The sequence below is a fragment of the Tubulanus polymorphus genome, chromosome 9 (genome assembly GCF_964204645.1).
Source record: "Tubulanus polymorphus chromosome 9, tnTubPoly1.2, whole genome shotgun sequence".
NCBI classification, from domain to species: domain Eukaryota; kingdom Metazoa; phylum Nemertea; class Palaeonemertea; order Tubulaniformes; family Tubulanidae; genus Tubulanus; species Tubulanus polymorphus.
This window is the reverse complement of record NC_134033.1, coordinates 732,631-751,205: the sequence shown is the minus strand read 5'-3', so window position 1 is coordinate 751,205 and position 18,575 is coordinate 732,631. Positions and strand designations below refer to the sequence as shown.

Here is an 18,575-nt window from a genome sequence, read left to right as displayed (position 1 = left end):
CTCAATGCCCCCTGGTGAACATAAACAGCAAACAATGAGGGCTATCCTTGATGCCCCCTGGTGAACATAAACAGCAACCAATGAGGGCTATCCTCAATGCCCCCTGGTGAACATAAACAGCAAACAATGAGGGCTATCCTCAATGCCCCCTGGTGAACATAAACAGCAACCAATGAGGGCTATCCTCAATGCCCCCTGGTGAACATAAACAGCAAACAATGAGGGCTATCCTCAATGCCCCCTGGTGAACATAAACAGCAAACAATGAGGGCTATCCTCGATGCCCCCTGGTGAACATAAACAGCAAACAATGAGGGCTATCCTCGATGCCCCCTGGTGAACATAAACAGCAACCAATAAGGGCTATCCTCGATGCCCCCTGGTGAACATAAACAGCAACCAGTGAGGGCTATCCTCGATGCCCCCTGGTGAATATAAACAGCAACCAATGAGGGCTATCCTCAATGCCCCCTGGTGGACATAAACAGCAACCAATGAGGGCTATCCTCGATGCCCCCTGGTGAATATAAACAGCAACCAATAAGGGCTATCCTCGATGCCCCCTGGTGAACATAAACAGCAACCAATGAGGGCTATCCTCAATGCCCCCTGGTGGACATAAACAGCAACCAGTGAGGGCTATCCTCAATGCCCCCTGGTGAACATAAACAGCAAACAATGAGGGCTATCCTCAATGCCCCCTGGTGAACATAAACAGCAACCAGTGAGGGCTATCCTCAATGCCCCCTGGTGAACATAAACAGCAAACAATGAGGGCTATCCTCGATGCCCCCTGGTGAACATAAACAGCAACCAATAAGGGCTATCCTCGATGCCCCCTGGTGAACATAAACAGCAACCAGTGAGGGCTATCCTCAATGCCCCCTGGTGAACATAAACAGCAACCAATGAGGGCTATCCTCGATGCCCCCTGGTGAACATAAACAGTAACCAGTGAGGGCTATCCTCAACGCCCCCTGGTGGACATAAACAGCAACCAGTGAGGGCTATCCTCAATGCCCCCTGGTGAACATAAACAGAATTATACATGTAGGTATGTAATAATTACTAATTGTACTGTTATGAAAATATCCAACGCCACCTGGTGAACATAAATAAACCTCAATAAACAGACTCAACTACGATCAATTTGATTTTTATTACATCCATTTATTTTCACATTCATCAAATTTATTTCGTGGATTTTCATTCTGTGTTGAACCACAACATGTAAATACATCGTTTCTACGGTAACGTACTGACTGGTCGTCGTGGTAATAACTCAATAGTCGGAAAAATAATAACACGTGTGAAATGAGTATAAAATATTCCCCTAACACCAACATTTCATAATACGATATTAAAACAAGGAAAAATTCAGAAATAATTTAAACAAATAAACGCGGATTTTAAACATTATTTTGATGTGATGGTTTAAACTTCGACCTCATTCAGACGTGACTGATTCCAATGTCTGACCGGGACGAAAACGAAATCATTTTTCTGATCTCCTGAAAGCATTTTCTGATCCTTTACTCGAGAGTTTAGACAGCGTTAGGTAAGTTTTAACGTATGTTCCATCGAATCCTCATTATACATGTATCACACTTATATGAATTATGAAGTTCCACAATAGAATTTCATATGATCTCTATTAAAATGAATCATTCCACCTGATGTTGGTTGAAATATTGTGGTTTCATTTTAATAAGTTTAATCATATAAAATTCTATAGTGGAATTTCTTAATTGATCTCCAGTTTAACGCAGATTGCGGCGTTTTAATCAACCACTAACATTCTATTAGTTTTAAATCTTTTCAAATAAAAGTTGTTTTTTGCTAATACGCAGTTATTTTGTTTCACCGGAAATATTTCACAGTCGATTCTTTCAAAGATGTTTTTCTATTTTGTTACGAAACATTTTATAAGTATAAAATACACGTCGACATCAGATCAGATTTTCTCAACTCCTCGATCACAATTTACAACAATTGAACGAATCTCTCGATAATAATAATAATAATATTTACAATCTTTCGTTTCAAATATGTGAACGGTAAGAATAAGATAGTGTCGCCCCCATGTGGTGTTTCGTAGAAGTAAGTGGAACCTCGTTACAACAAAATTCAGAGCACAAGTTTGTGTTATTCGATAAACCATCGACCCTTTCAGTGCATCTACACCGCAGTGCGGTGTATAAATCGGTGAAAGATTTTGCTAGTACACCACACTGCGGTGTATTGATGTAATTAGTAAGTAGTTTTTATCTCTATTCAAAGATGGCAGCACCTGTCAAACATAGTGAAATACTAGTAACTAACGATACACTGCACCGCGGTGTAGACACACTATAGCGGTATTCCCATTATTCAACACACTAGGGTGGAATTTTTTTTCAAATTATCTCCAACACTTTCCGGTATAAATTAGTCAGCACTGAAATGGTTAAACCTGCGTTCGTCATAACGGGGTTCCACTCTAGCTCCCTCTATAAGACAAATTCAGTGGACTGTGATGCATAGCGCCCTCTCGTGGATTGTGATGGTGGCTCCCTCTATTGTTGATATTTCTGTGTAACGCGTGTGTGTGATATATCGCGATATAAACTATCGAGCGATTATCGAATATCGATAGACTCCGTTTAATATATCGACGCGCGACGGTTGATCCGGTATTTCCAGCCGGTCGTGATGATCCGGTTTATAGAGTTACCTTCATGAAGTCGTGGTCGTTTAAATAACGAGTCGGATCGATATCTCGAATCAGTCGTTTTTAAATCTCGATATATCAAATTGTCCTTACATTTTACACAGCTGAAATGAAGAGAAAGGATTGATATTTAATATCCTCAGAGAAACCGATATTTTAAGTCTCAAATAGATATCAGACTGCAGTATGGAGCCATCCCTTCAGCCTGGAGCCACCCGTTCAAACAATCTACAGCCTAGACCCACTTCTTCAGACAACCACCCTCTTAGGCAACCTGCAGCCTAGAACTATCCCCTAGATCATCCTAGAGGAGCCAACCCATTAGACAATCTGTTGTCTGGGGCCACCCATCAGACAATCTGAAGCCTGGAGCCACCCTTATAGATAGTCAGTAGCCTGGAGCCAACCCTTCAGACAATCTGAAGCCTGGAACCACCCATCAGACAGTCTGAAGCCTGGAACCACCCATCAGACAATCTGAAGCCTGGAGCCACCCTTATAGATAGTCAGTAGCCTGGAACCACCCATCAGACAATCTGAAGCCTTGAACCACCCTTATAGATAGTCAGTAGCCTGGAGCCAACCCTTCAGACAATCTGAAGCCTGGAGCCACCCATTTAGACGATCTGCTGTAGGTAGTTTTATGGAACGATGAGGTTTGAGTAAAACTTACAGATATCCGAGCTGTTGTACGTTGCTCGAGGTTGTGCTACGTTCTCTGAGACATGGCTATTTGATTATCGATAATCTGAAACATCTCCTGCGGCGACGGAATTCGACCGGTTTCTAATTTCGACCAGACGGGAACGTCGTTATAGGCGACCTCGAACGCTCCGGTCGAGAGTAGCTGACCTTCGATAGCGTTTGAGATAAAGAATACCATCATGCAAGCATAAACCTAGGAAACAACGGAATCATTAAAATGAGTTTGTTATTAGATTAACTGATGTCTTGCACACGATCCAAGATGGCCGCCATCGCTGGATTTCTAATTCTACATAATTCATTTTTAACTTTATTTCATTTCTAATAAGAATTGTGTCATCAAATCTAACTGGTTTTGTTGGTGGTCAAAAGCTTCTAATCTCAACCTTAAAGAAATAAATTATCACTATTTCATATGTAAAACTGACTAAAATTTTAAGCATAGTTGGATTTCTATTTCTAGAGAATTCTTTCAAATTATCACTTTATCCAAGAATCAATTATATTAAATTATCAGAGCCTATCAATTATTAGGATTTTTATTTCTGGCATCCATTAAATCAATACGTACCTTATTTTCGACAGCCCAACTGAAAATTCTCGGTGTGTCCGTATTCAGATAAATAAACGGATTCGAACCGCTCACAACCAGTCCTATCACAATCAGTTTCAAAATACCGAGAGCTTGTGAGGCGTATTGTTTGAAGGTGGGAGGGGGGAAATTTCCTCCGGAGACCGCCAGGGAGGGGTACTTTTCACGGAGGAGTTGGGAAAATTGGTCGAAGACCTTCTGGTACCCTCAGGAATAACTGCAAAAACAATAAATATTAAATCGTTTCAGTAAATTGCGTATTTATGATGAATGATGAATCGTCAATAAAATTGATTTATAATTTTGATTTCGGCTTACCAGTAAAGTATTCTGATGGTTGGAGCAGCGAATGATGCGAATTTTGGTTTAGGGATGTCTTTCTCGAGTTTCGGGTCCATCGCTACGGAACGATTCATGTCGTTCCAGGTAAATAAACCTAAAACTAAGAGCGCGCCGACCATCGCGAGATGGCTCAAGTCAGCCATCTTGGATTCCTACTTAAAGTAAACGCTGTACAATTTTACCTCAACAGAAGAAATCGGGCGAGACTGTTTACCTATGTCAGAATTATAGATCAAAATCATATTTCAAGTAACAATTTCAATTTTAATGGAAGAAAATGTCTATATTTCATAGATTTGAAGAATATTAGGCTGAGAATAATTCAGGATTCGACCCTCATCTATCAGCCAGCGGGCAGGGAAGGGAAATTGCTGTGAGTGACGTGTCCTAACCCTAATCCTAACCTTTAACCCTAACCCTAATTGCTAACCCTAGGTGACAGCACCAGCCGGTTCATGAGAATCGCAGACAGGTGGCAGCACCTGCCGGTCTGCGACTGCGGTGAACCCGGAAGTGTCAATGACAATACATTTTGTTGAATAGAAGTCTGAAATAATGATAATAAAACAGAGTTTATGACTTATGGATGGCGCTGTCAGTGAATGAAAGTGTTTAATCGGATTAAAGGATTAGTTTATCTGTTGAATGATGGCGCTACAAGTGAACGTTCCCTCTGAATTATTATACGATACAGTCGACAATGAATCGATGGGATCGGCGGAGACAGAGTCTGGCACCGGCGGAGTCGGGGGATTAACCCACGATTTACTTACTCGACGATTAGACGATGTTTTACTGGATGATTTTAATAAACGACAAGCGGCGAATAAAGATTACGAATGGTTTCATGGGCCTTTATCGAGATCCGAGTCAGAGTCTATTCTCAAACGTGGTAAGAAGATTCAGTCCACGGGGCACATACTGGGGTTGGTCATTGATACCGGGGTTGGTCATTGATACTGGGGTTGGTCATTGATACCGGGGTTGGTCATTGATACTGGGGTTGGTCATTGATACCGGGGTTGGTCATTGATACTGGGGTTGGTCATTGATACTGGGGTTGGTCATTGACTAGGCCTATCAGTTGCGACAAGTCCCTATGGATACGGGGGTCGGTGGGCAGCAGGGGATGGGCTAGTCTGAATAACAGTCGTTGTTACTGGTTCCCCTACAACCTTTTATTGTTTTGTTGTTTGGGTAACGACCGCTAGGTACAAGATTAAGGATGGGCTTTTATCCAGATCAGAGTCAGAAACCAGATCATCTTGACGTGGTAAGATTTGACTGGGGGCCCAGTGAGCAGCAGGGGGCAAGCCTTTATCCAAAAAGACCAATTAGCCTGAATCTACATTCAAATGTGGTAAGAGTAGATTGCTGTCAATGCCAAGGGTCTGGCGGACAGGGAGCCTGGTCTACATACCAGTTGTTTTAACGGGTTACCCTTCAACATCATTGTTTAGGGAATAATGGCTAGGTTTTAGGCTAACAGGGAACTCAGTCAGTCTGAAACCCCAAACCTCTCCACCATCAGTACCACTTACTAGCAACACTGAGACATTGTGGAAACAAGATCTAAACTGCTTTTGTTTTCGTCCTGGCTTTCTGTTATTTATCTCGTGAATATTTTGCTGTAATCAATGTTTTTATTTCTAGATGGAATGCTTAATGGTCTGTATCTGGTACGAGAAAGTGTTTCCGACTCCGGGCGTCAGTCGTCGCTGGTTCTATCCGTCTGTTACGATGAACAATTTTTTCATTATCAAATTTCTAAAATCGGAGATGCATTTTTCACAATCAACAACAGTCCCGTGATACACGGTCGGAAAAATCTTGCACAATCGTTTAAAATCTCAGTTTTACAATCAGAATTTTCTGATTGTTTTGTTTTTGTTGTTTCGTGCAGGAATTGAGAAAGTCATTGATCATTATAAGATTGAAAACCGAGGCCTCGCTCACAAACTAACGGCATTCAGTCGTAATACGGCGCCACCTCCTGGACTACGCAGATACGGCCCGACTAATATTCTACATCAGGCTGTATATGAAGGTATGAAGCGGGTGGATTGAAATTCACCTTGTTTTATATAGACCTGTTCTAACTTCAGCTCGGTTTAAATGTAATCAACAAATCAAGGGCTGCAGTTTGCAGTTGCTCAAAAAGTTCTTTTAAGATAAATATCCTAGTTACAATAAATATTTGATGGTAATTAGGTCAACTATTCACTGGTTAATTCTAAATCCATCTAATCAAGAAATCTGGGGCCAGCTAAAAAGTTGGCTAAACATAACTGGTGGATGAATACCATGAGCTTATGTCGACTATCCACTGGTTAACTCTAACCAACTGGTTAACTAGCCAACTTTTGAGCAACTGGTTAACCAACTTTTGAGCAACTGGTCCTTTTATTATTTTTTCTCAATTTTCAGGTAATGTAAACGTAGCTAAAGAGATATTGAACGACCCTCTTTGTCCTGACATCAACGCGAAAGATTCCAAAGGTAAGAAATACAATCTGAAAAGTTTTACAACAATGATATCAACTCCTCTAACAATTTTGGATTAAACTGAATTTTGAAGAAAAGCAATTGACAGTTCTGGGCATATTCAGCAGGTTTGGGGTTTCAAGAGGCTGGAGAGGTAGAATTAGAGTTGAGGATGTTAATTTATAATTCAGGTTCGACAGCTCTTCACGATGCCGCGTATCGAGGGGATGATACGATCGCCGGACTGCTCCTGCGTAAAGGAGCCAACTCTAACATACGAGATAGTAGCGGTTATACTCCGTTACACCGCGCGTGTTCCGGGGATTTCCCCGGTATGATTAAACTGTTGATACGCGGTGGAGCGAGCCCGATTGAAATACGTCACCTCAACGGAATGCAACCGATACACGAGGCGGCCATGTTGGGACACGTGAAATGTATTCAGGTTTGTTACGCTAATTACATTGAATACAGACATATAGCAGAAGTCCAGATCAGGAACTACAATCTCCACAGGAAGAGTAAGATGAAAGTCTATGCCAGTTAAGGTCCTGTGCCCGGTTTCATAGACTGAGTATCAAAGTTATCCCTAGGGGTAAATCCTCAATCTGGGTGACAACCACCATAGTTACAATGAGAAACCGTGGATATAACTGATGAATTTCATAATCTTCCCAGGGATTATTTTTCTTCCACATCTATGAAACCCAGCCCAGAATAATAATGATCTTCGAGGAGCTCCTATGAACATTGTGGAATGGGCGCTATATAAATGAACCACCATCATCATCATCATCAATTCATCTCTGGTTAAAGTTAAAACTGACCTCAAAGTTATTGAAGTTGATGCTAAAATAAATTGATACCTTGTTCCTCCTAATTGGCCTAAGAGTCATTTTGTGAACTGTAATCAGTTCATTTCTATAACTGCCGGTTCTGTTATTATTAGATTGATCATGATTTCTTTGTTAAAAATAGGTATTGTACAGGGTAGATAGGCGACCGGCTGGGTCAACTTTTAAACTCAGCAGAAATGAGAAACAATAAGTATCAATCATTTTATCATCGGGGTTTTGAATTGTGGGTGTATTTTCAGGCACTGCTGTCTGTACAGGCTCCAGCCTGGCCTCAAGATCAAGAGAAAATGACTCCGTATCAAACAGCTCTCAGATATAAACACAAAAACTGCGCTAAATTATTGTCTAAATATAAATCGCCTGCGGCGCGAACTCTCAAACAGGACTGGCTGCACGGTGATCTCACTAGGAAGGTAACGGATCCCTGTTTTATGAGACCAGCCTCACCACACCCCATCACCTCACCGCACCCCATCACCTCACCCCACCTCACCGCACCCCATCACCGCACCCCATCACCTCACCCCACCTCATCAGCCCATCACCTCACCGCACCCCATCACCTCACCCCACCTCACCTCATCACCTCACCACACCCCATCACCTCACCACACCCCATCACCTCACCACACCCCATCACCACACCCCATCACCTCACCACACCTCACCACCTCACACTCTAAATATTCTATTATTGTAGGATTCAATTAAAGTTCTCTCCACTGCTGGCTTTAAAGATGGTTTGTTTTTGGTACGCAATAGTTCTAGACAACTGGATTGGTTCGTTTTGGCTTTGGTTCATCAAAAAGAGGTTCATCATTACGAGATCAGGCGTCATGTAAGTATTCTGAGTGGGTTCACTCAGCGTCTCAGCGGATGAGGGATGTCAGTACAGTAGGGTACGGGTTGCCACGGAGCTGACTGAATGTTATAAATCTTATACCTTTCATGTAGGAAGGGAACATGTACTACCTCGACGATGGACCATTGATGGAGAGTCTGGCTCATCTGATAGAATTCTACAGTATGTGGGGTGAAGGATTACCATGCCGTTTACAATACGCTTTAGCCTTCAGTAAGTAACAACAGCAGAGCGGGGGAGGGGGTGTCGATTGACAGGTCAATCAAACTTGAAAATTGTTGAAAAACGAAAACTTCAGTTTTCAGTTTCTGTTTGTTTATAAACAGAATGTATTTGTTTTTTGCAGACGGATTAGTGAGAGAAGTGAACTTAGAGAAACCGTATCCGGCACCGGAGAATCTTCTCTGTAAGTTTATATACCCTGTTAGAACATGGGATTGGGGATTGGGGATTACATTGAGCGGTCAGAGAAAATCACCCCAACTACGTCTGTCACACATCCCTCTCCGTGTGACGTTTCATTGATAATCAGTTGATCTGCGCCGCCGTTATTAGGCATCAATTTATTCAGTGAGGATTTTGCATTTAGAGATAAATGACGAATTTACGAATCAAAATGTTGCACGCAGAACATGTGTGACGGTAACCATTTTGATCAAAACAATTTCCAAAGTTCGCAAACTAGAAATACTGAGGGATATTTTGATGAAATGACTTCAATAATTTATTGACTATTAGGTAGTATTATTGCGAAGTCGTTGTCGAAACAACAGCCGCGGGTTTTTTCTAAACGGATTCCTGTTCAGGCGTCTGATCCGTCGTGTGCTAGTAGTCAGGCGTCTGAGCTGTCATGTGCTAGTAGTCAGGCGTCTGATCCGTCGTGTGCCAGTAGTCCTGATTCCTCTCAAAACAACTACCCTAAACATCGTCCCCAGTTACAACACCCTCCACCCCCTCAGATACCTTGTCCCCCTGCTCCAATCCAACACCCTCCACCCCCTCAGATACCTTGTCCCCCACCGCTTAGAAACATGCAGCAAACTTCCAGCGAATATTTTGTTACTCTTGCTAATTCTACTTCAGATTCTCCTGCACTGCCGCCTGCTCTGCCACCTACCGGTAGTAGCGGGAACTATCCTACGTCTGCCGTAGCTTTACAATCAAAATCAACGAATAATTCAGAAATTGATTCTTCGAGCAACGACAATGAGAAACCACGGCAACCAAATCCGCTTGCAACCGCTCGCAAACCGATTCCAATACCTAAAAAACGGGAAATACACAACAATGCATCATCGCCGCGGGATACGCAATCACCGAGTAGTAGGAATCCGCAATTCCAGAGAGGTCACTCAAGGACCCCATCATCCGGTAACCAGGACGCCTTGCGGGGTCACACCAGAACCCCGTCCGGTAACCAGGACGCCCTGCGGGGTCACGCCAGAACTCCGTCCGGTAACCAGGACGCCCTGCGAGGTCACACCAGAACCCCGTCCGGTAACCAGGACGCCCTGCGCGGTCACGCGAGAACCCCGTCTGGCAACCAAGACGGCATCCTGATGGCAACACCACCTGGTGGCAGTCCGGCGATATCGAGGAAGAAACCTACTGTGGCAGTCGTGTACAGCGAATCAACAAAACGGAAAAATCGGCCGCAGAGATTCGTGAGTCCAGAACAGAGTCCGGAGAAAGAGAATCCTAGGATCCCGCCACGGACTCCGAGTCCAAGGCTTCCACCCAGGACGCCGAGTCCTAGGATTCCGAGTCCATCAGAGAAAGAGGTAAGAGAGAATCTAACAAATCTTTAATACAAACAACTGAATCTATGATTACAGCGTCTGTTTATTGTAAATTACAGGTTCAAAAAGAACCGCCACCGTTACCGGATACTTCACCTCCAAGATCACCGCTAGGAGGCAGCACTGATCAGCAGACGGAAGATCTACCCGGTACGACGAAACCGTACGAACCACGGGTGGTCACGAAATCTGAATTGAAGTTGAGTAAGTGTTTCGTCGGTTCACGGTTTATTCGAAAATCGGTTGCAATTTTCTAAACTTGTGATATTTTTTTGTCTCCGCCGACAGTCCGAGAACTGGGTCAAGGTGAATTCGGGTCAGTTTACGAAGCGAAATGGCGTCCGTCTGCTCATCTGAATCTACCAAAACGAATCGTAGCCGTTAAAACTCTTCATCCTCAACACATGATTAACGGAATGGATCAGTTTCTGTGGGAGGCTCGAGTTATGATGAGTTTACGTCATTCTTGTATCGTCAAGATGTTCGATCTGTTAGATCAGAACGGGATTATCATGATCGTGAGTTTCACAATCTTATTGTAACCGATAATGGTTTATAGCAACGTTCGTTTCTATCTTGAATGTATCTGGTATTTTGTTCATTGCCTGGGCCTGCGTTAGAGCTCTAACCCCAGGGCCAATTCAAAGGCCAGTGGCATAGTCATGGCTTAGATTTAAGACCATCTTAGAGAACTTTGGTCCTATAGCCAATCTAGCAACTTAAGACCAGTCTCAGCGCATTTTGGTTCTATAACCAATCTAACAACTTAAGACAAGTCTAAACTCATTTTGGTTCCATAGCCAATCTAACAATTTAAAACCAGATTTAAGACCACTTTTGGACTGAAGTCAGGACTGCGCAACAAACCAGGGCTTGTATTTGTAGTTTGGGGATGGATAGTAGCTTAGATCATTCAATTCAATATCCCAGGTACTATATATATATATATATATATATATATATATATTAAAACAACAGTATCTGGAATATTGGATGATCTAAGCTACCCATTCACCTCCAAACTTCAACTACAAGCCCCTGTGGTGCAATAGGGTCCTGAACTCAGGCTAAGTCTGGATTCAGTTCCGAATGTTCTAAGATTTGAAGTCTGGATGTTTATAGGTTCAAGAGTTAATCTCGAACGGATCAATGTTGGATTATCTATTGGATTATCCCGAAGCGATAGAAGTGAAGACGGATTTATATTTGTGGGCGGCTCAGATAGCGGCTGGGATGATGTATCTCGAAGAGAAGAAATTCATACACAGAGACCTGGCTGCTAGGAATATATTACTAGCTAATAAAGATCAGGTAAGTTATTGAAGAACCTCCTTCGATATTTCTGAAACAAGCTCGCAGAATATAACTGCCACAATGAAATGGACTGCAGAGTTAAAAACTCACAGCCAATGATCAGTTGCTCAACTGGATCAAGTTACACTGAGTTAAAATTAGTTCATTTTCAACGAGTTAACTTTGAGTCAAATCTTAATTCATAACTGTGGAGCTGGGTCTTGTTTGTTAAAGATAACTGGTGGATGCCTTTGAATGTCAACTATCTACTGGTTAACTGTAAATCACTTTTGAGAAACTGCAGCCCTTGATTTCAAATATAAGGCATCTCAAAGAAATATGTAGACAACATGTGAATAGTTTTCAGTTTGGTTTTATTTTCAGGTGAAGATCAGTGATTTTGGTTTATCGCGAGCGGTCGGAGCCGGTAGCGATTACTATCAAGCCTCTAAAGGTGGAAGATGGCCCATCAAATGGTACGACCATAATTTCATGCTCTAAAATTAATATTTGCTTTCCTTGGACGTATCTTAGGCCCCGGAGTGTTAGAATTAACGGGGTTATGTTGTATATTCTATAGGTATGCCCCGGAGTGTGTGAATTATGGTACATTCTCTCACGCCAGTGATGTTTGGAGTTATGGTGTCACACTGTGGGAAATGTTCTCTTTCGGAAAACAGCCGTACGAGAATTTACAAGGAGCCGAGGTAAACATTTCATATCTGGATGAACTTCACAATTACCGGGTCATCACAGACATTCAGAGTTCATGGTGCGGGATTCTCTGCAGATGTTGAAAGAGTTTGATTTGAGTGAGCGGGGCATGGGGTCAGCGAGGTGGTGGCGCCACTGTCTCTCTAGGGGATGGGGTCAGCGAGGTGGTGGCGCCACTGTCTGTCAATTACATCAATTACAGAACCAACATCTTGATCAAAGTGTTTAAACAGAAGCCATGACTGCAATTGTGAGAGGGGTTAGGTTTGATCTTTACTCAGGGGTACTCAGATGAGTAATGCCAGGGGTACTCATTTGCTGCTACTCATAGTTCCCTCCAAAAGTCCCCACTTTGTCATGATACAATAGTCAATGAGAACCAAGACTATCCCAGATCGAAGCCTGCACTAATTGAAGTTGGGATTGTGGACTCCGATGGGCGGAGGGATCTTCCTACAATCCATGAAACTGGTTTGGTATAAATACCCTCCATTCTATAAACGTTGATGATTTCACTAATTTCTTTCTCTGTGTGTCTGTTACTGATTTAGGTGATAAAGATGTTAGACGATGGGATACGTTTAGATAAACCGTCTCGGTGTCCGTCGAAAGTCTACGAGATCATGCGCAAATGTTGGGAATATAAACCTTCCGAACGACCGACTTTTAAACAGCTCAACAATACGTTCAGTTGCGATCCGGAATATGCGGGAATTTACGACCGTTTCGCTTCCCGTTAATCGGCGGTGGCGCTAGTCGGGATTGATTTGTACAATCGGAAAATTGTGTTTCGTGCTTTCAATTATGTGTAGAACTGTGGATTTAAAAGCAATCATGACAATCAAAAACGGCTGCGATCCATGAATCAAGTTTCACCGCAGCAGTCTGATAACTGTGGAAATGGATCCTGAACTGTGGAACTGTGACCAGAAATGTGGAACTAGGTTTAGTTACCATGGAACTGGTCCAGAACTGTGGAACTGAATTCAGAACTGTGTAACTGGATCCTGAACTGTGGAATTGCAATTAGGTCAAGAACCTTGGTTTCAGAACTGTGGAACTGGGTTCAGAACTGTGGAACTGAGTCCAGAACTGTGGAACTGGATCTAGAACTGTGTTCAGAACTGTGGAACTGGGTCCAGAACTGTCGAACTGGATCCAGAACTGTGGAGCTGGGTTCAGAACTGTGGAACTGAGTCCAGAACTGTGGAACTGAGTTCCTGAAGGACTTAAACTTTACTGAGAGTATTTAATTCTATAATTATGTCTGTGATTTATATCTGTAAGAAGCCGATACTAGTTCCATTCATCCAAGGTGCTGCTGCTAACTATATTGTATCATTTTGTATTTTTTGTTAAATTTTGCTCAGATTTTTGAATGATGAATTTATTTATTGCACTAAAAGAATTTATTCAACAAATAAAGATGAATATATCATATATAATTTATAGATATGTGATGAGTTACTTTTCTATATCATGTTAGGGAGGAAGAACATCTTCGTTAACCTAATCATTGGTAGTTTGGATAGCGTTGTAAGAATCATGAGGTTTGTGAAACCAGCCACAGACAGGGGACTGACTACCAATACAGGCTCCATTGCCAGATTATTATCCGGAGGAGGATTAGACATTTCAGATCCTTACAATCAGATTGATACCACATTGCGAATACAAATTGCAGCCCGAATTCAACTTCTTGAAGCTAAAGTCCCATCGCCATTTTTTCATTGTGAAATTAGTATTAAAACCAGACAGACTATTTGGTGAATTGAGAAACTGAATGAATTAAATTCAAACTATGATTAATGAGAACAATTGATAAAATTTATTATCTACAATAAAGCATTCTAAATTACATAATCTGAGTGAGCGACATAGTCGCAACAATGCCGCTCAGAGGGAGCAACAAGGCCGCTCAGAGGGAGCGAAAATGCCGCTCAGAGGGAGCAACAATGCCACTCAGGGAGATTTCATTTTAAACATTACCTCAATCACAATATCAAAACTAACTCGAACAGAAACATTTCAAAAACAGAAATGAATTAACGCAATCATTTAAACGTATAATTTTGGAAGAACATTTATTAAAACTTCATTCAGTCCTGGTTATTTCTGAGTAAAAGGGATAACTGGTTAAATAAGACATTTATTTCCTAGTTTAGTCCTAGGCATTACTAATCTGACTACCAGATGTTGTTACGGTCCCCTACAACCCGGGGAAAAACCGCTAGGTACTAGACTAAGGTCCTCCGTGGAACCTTCAGTCAAAGTGCATCATTATTTTTACTTTTTAGGACAATTCTTTATCCCAAACATGAGTTTAGGACATGTAGGGATGTTTGGCATGTCCACACGTAGCCTGAATACCGGACGACGTACAGGTTCCCAGCAACACAAGGTGGCTAGATACTCGACTAGTTCCCATGAAGCTGAGGAAGCTTTCATTCAGAATTTGATCGTGTTTTCCTATATTTTTGAGATCGTATTTTCATATTATTAAAGCTTCAAAAAATCGAGTATTTTTATCCTGAAACCGTCCACAACACTAACTACACATCACCGGTAGAAAACATCGCTTTACCCTGGAAACTAGTAACATCTCATAACTTTAGTGGCAAATTACTTAATGCAAATAAAGACCACTTGATTAATCAATTGATATTTTGATCTCCTTAAATTCACAATTTCTTTTAACACTTTTAATAAGACCAATTTCATGTAATATAAGATCGATGAATTCACGTTAAAAGACCAGTTCCATACAGCGTAATAATACATGACCATATTTTATTCCATACATCAAAATACAAATGCATCACACACACACAAAATACTTATAAAATAACCCGGTCAAACTCCACTTTCTTAACAGTAGAAATGTACTGGTCGGGTATATACCTATATAAAATGCTTTTTATTCATAAAATAAGTGTTTATGTCACGGTTACCACTAAATCAGAGCCATTATAACTATTAATACAGGTATCTATCAGCTGTGGTGACCCGAGGAGAGGTGTAGGGTCCAGGCTGTAATACTCCTCTACCCTGCACGCTGAGGAGGAGAGGAGTGAGGAGTCCAGACTGGTTTAAACTGCTCCTCAAATACAATGGCATAATAACACACTATAAACTACAATAAAACTACCGGTAACTGCATTGCTATGTGCGAAGAGGTTTAAAGTTCAACCCAGCTGCTGAATCAGCTGCGACAAGCCTAGTCTACAAACCAGCTGCTGAATCAGCTGCGACAAGCCTAGTCTACAAAACAGCTGCTGAATCAGCTACTGAACAAGCCTAGTTTACAAACCAGCTGCTGAATCAGCTACCGAACAAGCCTAGTTACAAAACCAGCTGCTGAATCAGCTGCTGAACAAGCTCAATCTACAAACCAGCTGCTGAATCAGCTACTGAACAAGCCATCAAAATTTCTTCAAAATATTTAATTACTGGTCACTACTATAGATCCAGGTGGCGCTTATTCTCCGACTAACATTTGATCTTTAAGGAAAACCTCATCGACCGAATTCTCATCTACGACCATAAAACGTTGATGTGGACGATTAAACAAATAAACGTCACCGGTATAAATATCGAACCACATCGCGTGAAGTCGGACGGTCTCGTTTATTAATCCGTCTGCCAGGAACGGGTGACTGCTGATATTCTGTATTTGTTGTAAAGTATTGATCTGCAAAACGAATTCAGTTGAGATTTCTATGAATACAGTAAACTAGGTTCATGTTTAAAACTGTGATCTATAAAACCGGGTCCTAGGAAGTCCTATTTCATATCAAACAGTTAATAAATTAATTAAATTATTAAGAAATTAAATTCTTAACTAGATTTCACGATCAAGATTAATTAATTAAACATTTTACATTTTTGTGAAGCTGAGCTCATGGCCTCAAGAGGCATTGTTCTTAACAAAGCCTAGACTAGAACTAAAATCAGATGGTCTAGGGCACTAGGTTAGATCTAGACTCAGGTGGTTTAGAGTACTAGGCTAAGGTGGTTCAGGGGGTACTAGGTTCAGGCAGTTTAGTGTACTAGGCTAAGTCTAGGTTCAGATGATTTAGGGTACTAGGCTAGATCTAGGTTCAGGCAGTTTAGGGTACTAGGCTCAGGTTCAGACGGTTTAGGGTACTAGGCTCAGGTGGTTCAGGGGGTACTAGGTTCTGGCAGTTTAGTGTACAAGGCTAAGTCTAGGTACAGATGATTTAGGGTACTAGGCTAGATCTAGGTTCAGGCAGTTTAGAGTACTAGGCACAGGTTCAGACGGTTTTGGGTACAAGGCTCAGGTGGTTCAGGTGGTTCAGGGTATACTAGGCTCAGGCGGTTCAGGTGGTTCAGGGGGTACTAGTCTAGGTGAATCTTACCATCGATAGTTTATCAGTAATAGCGAACTGATTTTCTGGATCAATGAAAGCGTTAAGGGTATGTTTATCAGATTCTCCCTGAAATACGAGCGGTTCACGTGATCCGATCTGTTCCAGTTTCTCCAGTTTCTCCAGGGAACTCGTCGCGTGTTTCTTCAGCCACAGTTGTAACGGAGTTCCTTCGTGAATGTGAGCCGTTTCCCGTAATCCATAGAGGGCGTTCATTGCCTAAAAAAACAATACAGAATCATCGAAATCATATTTTCAGAAAGCTATTGATAAAGTAGAGTCACAAATCAAGAACATTGAACAACGGGGGTTTGAACTAGTTAGTTACCTAGTCGTTGGTGGTAAGCTTTTTATAACCAGATGGGCTTATACCAACCTATGGGCTTGTGGTTTATGGGCTTATGGGCTTGTGGTTTGTGAAAATATCCGATCGTGAAACTAAACCACAGACATGTTACTGATTAGGGTTTGAACATGGTGGTGGTATCTAGAAACTCTGGCACAGTGCAGCGGGACCGTGTCATTATGTCCAGATCTCTGGAGGCAGGATGATCAGGTCTATTTGGGACAGGTCACTAGCAGACATTCAGTTAGTCCCAGTTCCACAGTTTCGGTAGTGTTTTAACTCTACAATTAAAGTTAGTTTATTTCCAATGTTTAAACTACAACAGTCATATCTCAACTCACAACTATTGAACTGAGAGAAGCCAGTTCACCAATTGTCAATTAGATATTAGCATCCAATAAATGTAAAATCGCACCGGAAATATTTCTAGTGTTTTGAATAAACTCATAAGTCTTTCAACAATTGTGGGATTTCACAATTTTATTGTTTCATCTTGTGTTTCTGACTAATTCATTTTTCCTTCACTTTCAAACTCTTAAGAGTTGAATATGGAACTATGCAATGTATGTATTCACTGTAACACATCAAATGGTGTCTTTATGTTGAGAAACCAGTGAGGGAGGGTAAGGGTAAGTCTCATAGTGTCTTTAGGTTGAGAAATCTGTCAGGGGTTAGGGTAGTCAGTAACCTGACTGTGGTTTAGTTTCACGATCGGATATTTTCACAAACTCATCAAGGCGGTATAAGCTCATCTGATTATAAAAAGCTTACCACCAACGATTAGGTAACTAACTAGGGTTAGGGAAAGGACGAGTAGGTGCATGAACTCACCTTACAATCGGAATGACCGCAGACAATGACATGTTTAATACCTCCGATAACGCAGGCTAACTCTAAAGCAGCAGGTTCTGTAGTGATGTGAGTGTAACCGTGGTGTTTATGATGAGGCACGAGGTTGCCGGCGTTACGAACCAGGAACATATCACCGACATCAGTCTGAGTGAACCGCGTCGGTAGAACCCGACTGTCCATACAACAGAACGCAAGAGCTTTCGGCTGAAAATTATAATAATTTATTCATTAAAAATATCGAGTTGAATTAACATCTTGAATCCAGTTTCATGAGATTTCAATTTTCTGTCGTGTGATAGTCTAGCAACTCTCTGGCCCTGAGACGAGTCAGCGCAGCGCCGCTGAGAGTGAGAGGAGGTCGAGGAGAGAGGGACGCTTGTCACCGCTTGGCAGCGACTGCTGGGCCTCCTCCAATCACGAATGTTTAGGGCCTATCTTGCACTATTACACTATTAAGTTATTAATGCAGAAAAAAATCAAAATCATCTTTTAAGTGCATATAATTAAAGGATTCGAACCCACTACATCCAGGGTGACCCTGACAATAGGAACAATCGGAACATTTTGGATGAATAAATTCGATAATTAAGAGAAATGCACGATAAATACGAACCTGTGGATTATCCCGTAT

General features: G+C 41.7%; 3 protein-coding genes across 4 annotated transcripts in view; 1 reads left to right on the top strand and 2 right to left on the bottom strand.

Moving 5' to 3' along the window:
- Positions 1-1,149: 1,149 nt before the first annotated feature.
- LOC141911345 (thioredoxin reductase-like selenoprotein T homolog CG3887) lies at positions 1,150-4,493 on the bottom strand. The gene is made up of 4 exons (XM_074802347.1): positions 4,326-4,493; positions 3,987-4,224; positions 3,384-3,608; positions 1,150-2,814 (listed from the first exon to the last, which is right to left on the bottom strand). The coding sequence occupies exons 1-3, from the start codon at positions 4,490-4,492 to the stop codon at positions 3,420-3,422; spliced, it is 594 nt and encodes a 197-aa protein (XP_074658448.1). The 5' UTR covers position 4,493; the 3' UTR covers positions 1,150-2,814; positions 3,384-3,419.
- A 376-nt stretch (positions 4,494-4,869) lies between these two features.
- Positions 4,870-13,752, top strand: LOC141911336 (tyrosine-protein kinase HTK16-like). 2 transcript variants are annotated; one of them, XM_074802331.1, is made up of 16 exons: positions 4,870-5,241; positions 6,003-6,167; positions 6,253-6,396; positions 6,777-6,848; positions 7,025-7,278; positions 7,930-8,103; positions 8,391-8,528; positions 8,645-8,765; positions 8,899-8,958; positions 9,636-10,333; positions 10,411-10,555; positions 10,640-10,869; positions 11,474-11,662; positions 12,029-12,120; positions 12,225-12,351; positions 12,910-13,752. In XM_074802331.1, exons 1-16 carry the CDS (start codon positions 4,995-4,997, stop codon positions 13,096-13,098), a joined length of 3,045 nt encoding a protein of 1,014 aa, XP_074658432.1. In that variant the 5' UTR covers positions 4,870-4,994; the 3' UTR covers positions 13,099-13,752. The 2 variants fall into 2 exon arrangements, with proteins under 2 accessions (XP_074658432.1, XP_074658431.1); XM_074802330.1 differs by having other exon boundaries at positions 9,291-10,333.
- A 459-nt stretch (positions 13,753-14,211) lies between these two features.
- The window catches only part of LOC141911344 (beta carbonic anhydrase 1-like), a 4,482-nt gene continuing 118 nt past the window's right edge, over positions 14,212-18,575 (bottom strand). The window contains exons 1-4 of the mRNA XM_074802346.1: positions 18,558-18,575; positions 17,924-18,148; positions 16,738-16,965; positions 14,212-16,049 (exon numbers count right to left, since the gene is read on the bottom strand). The exon at positions 18,558-18,575 is cut by the window's right edge and continues 118 nt beyond it. Coding sequence (XP_074658447.1) covers positions 15,837-16,049; positions 16,738-16,965; positions 17,924-18,148; positions 18,558-18,575 — 684 coding nt within the window. The 3' untranslated portion in view covers positions 14,212-15,836. The remainder of the gene's footprint in view (positions 16,050-16,737; positions 16,966-17,923; positions 18,149-18,557) is intronic.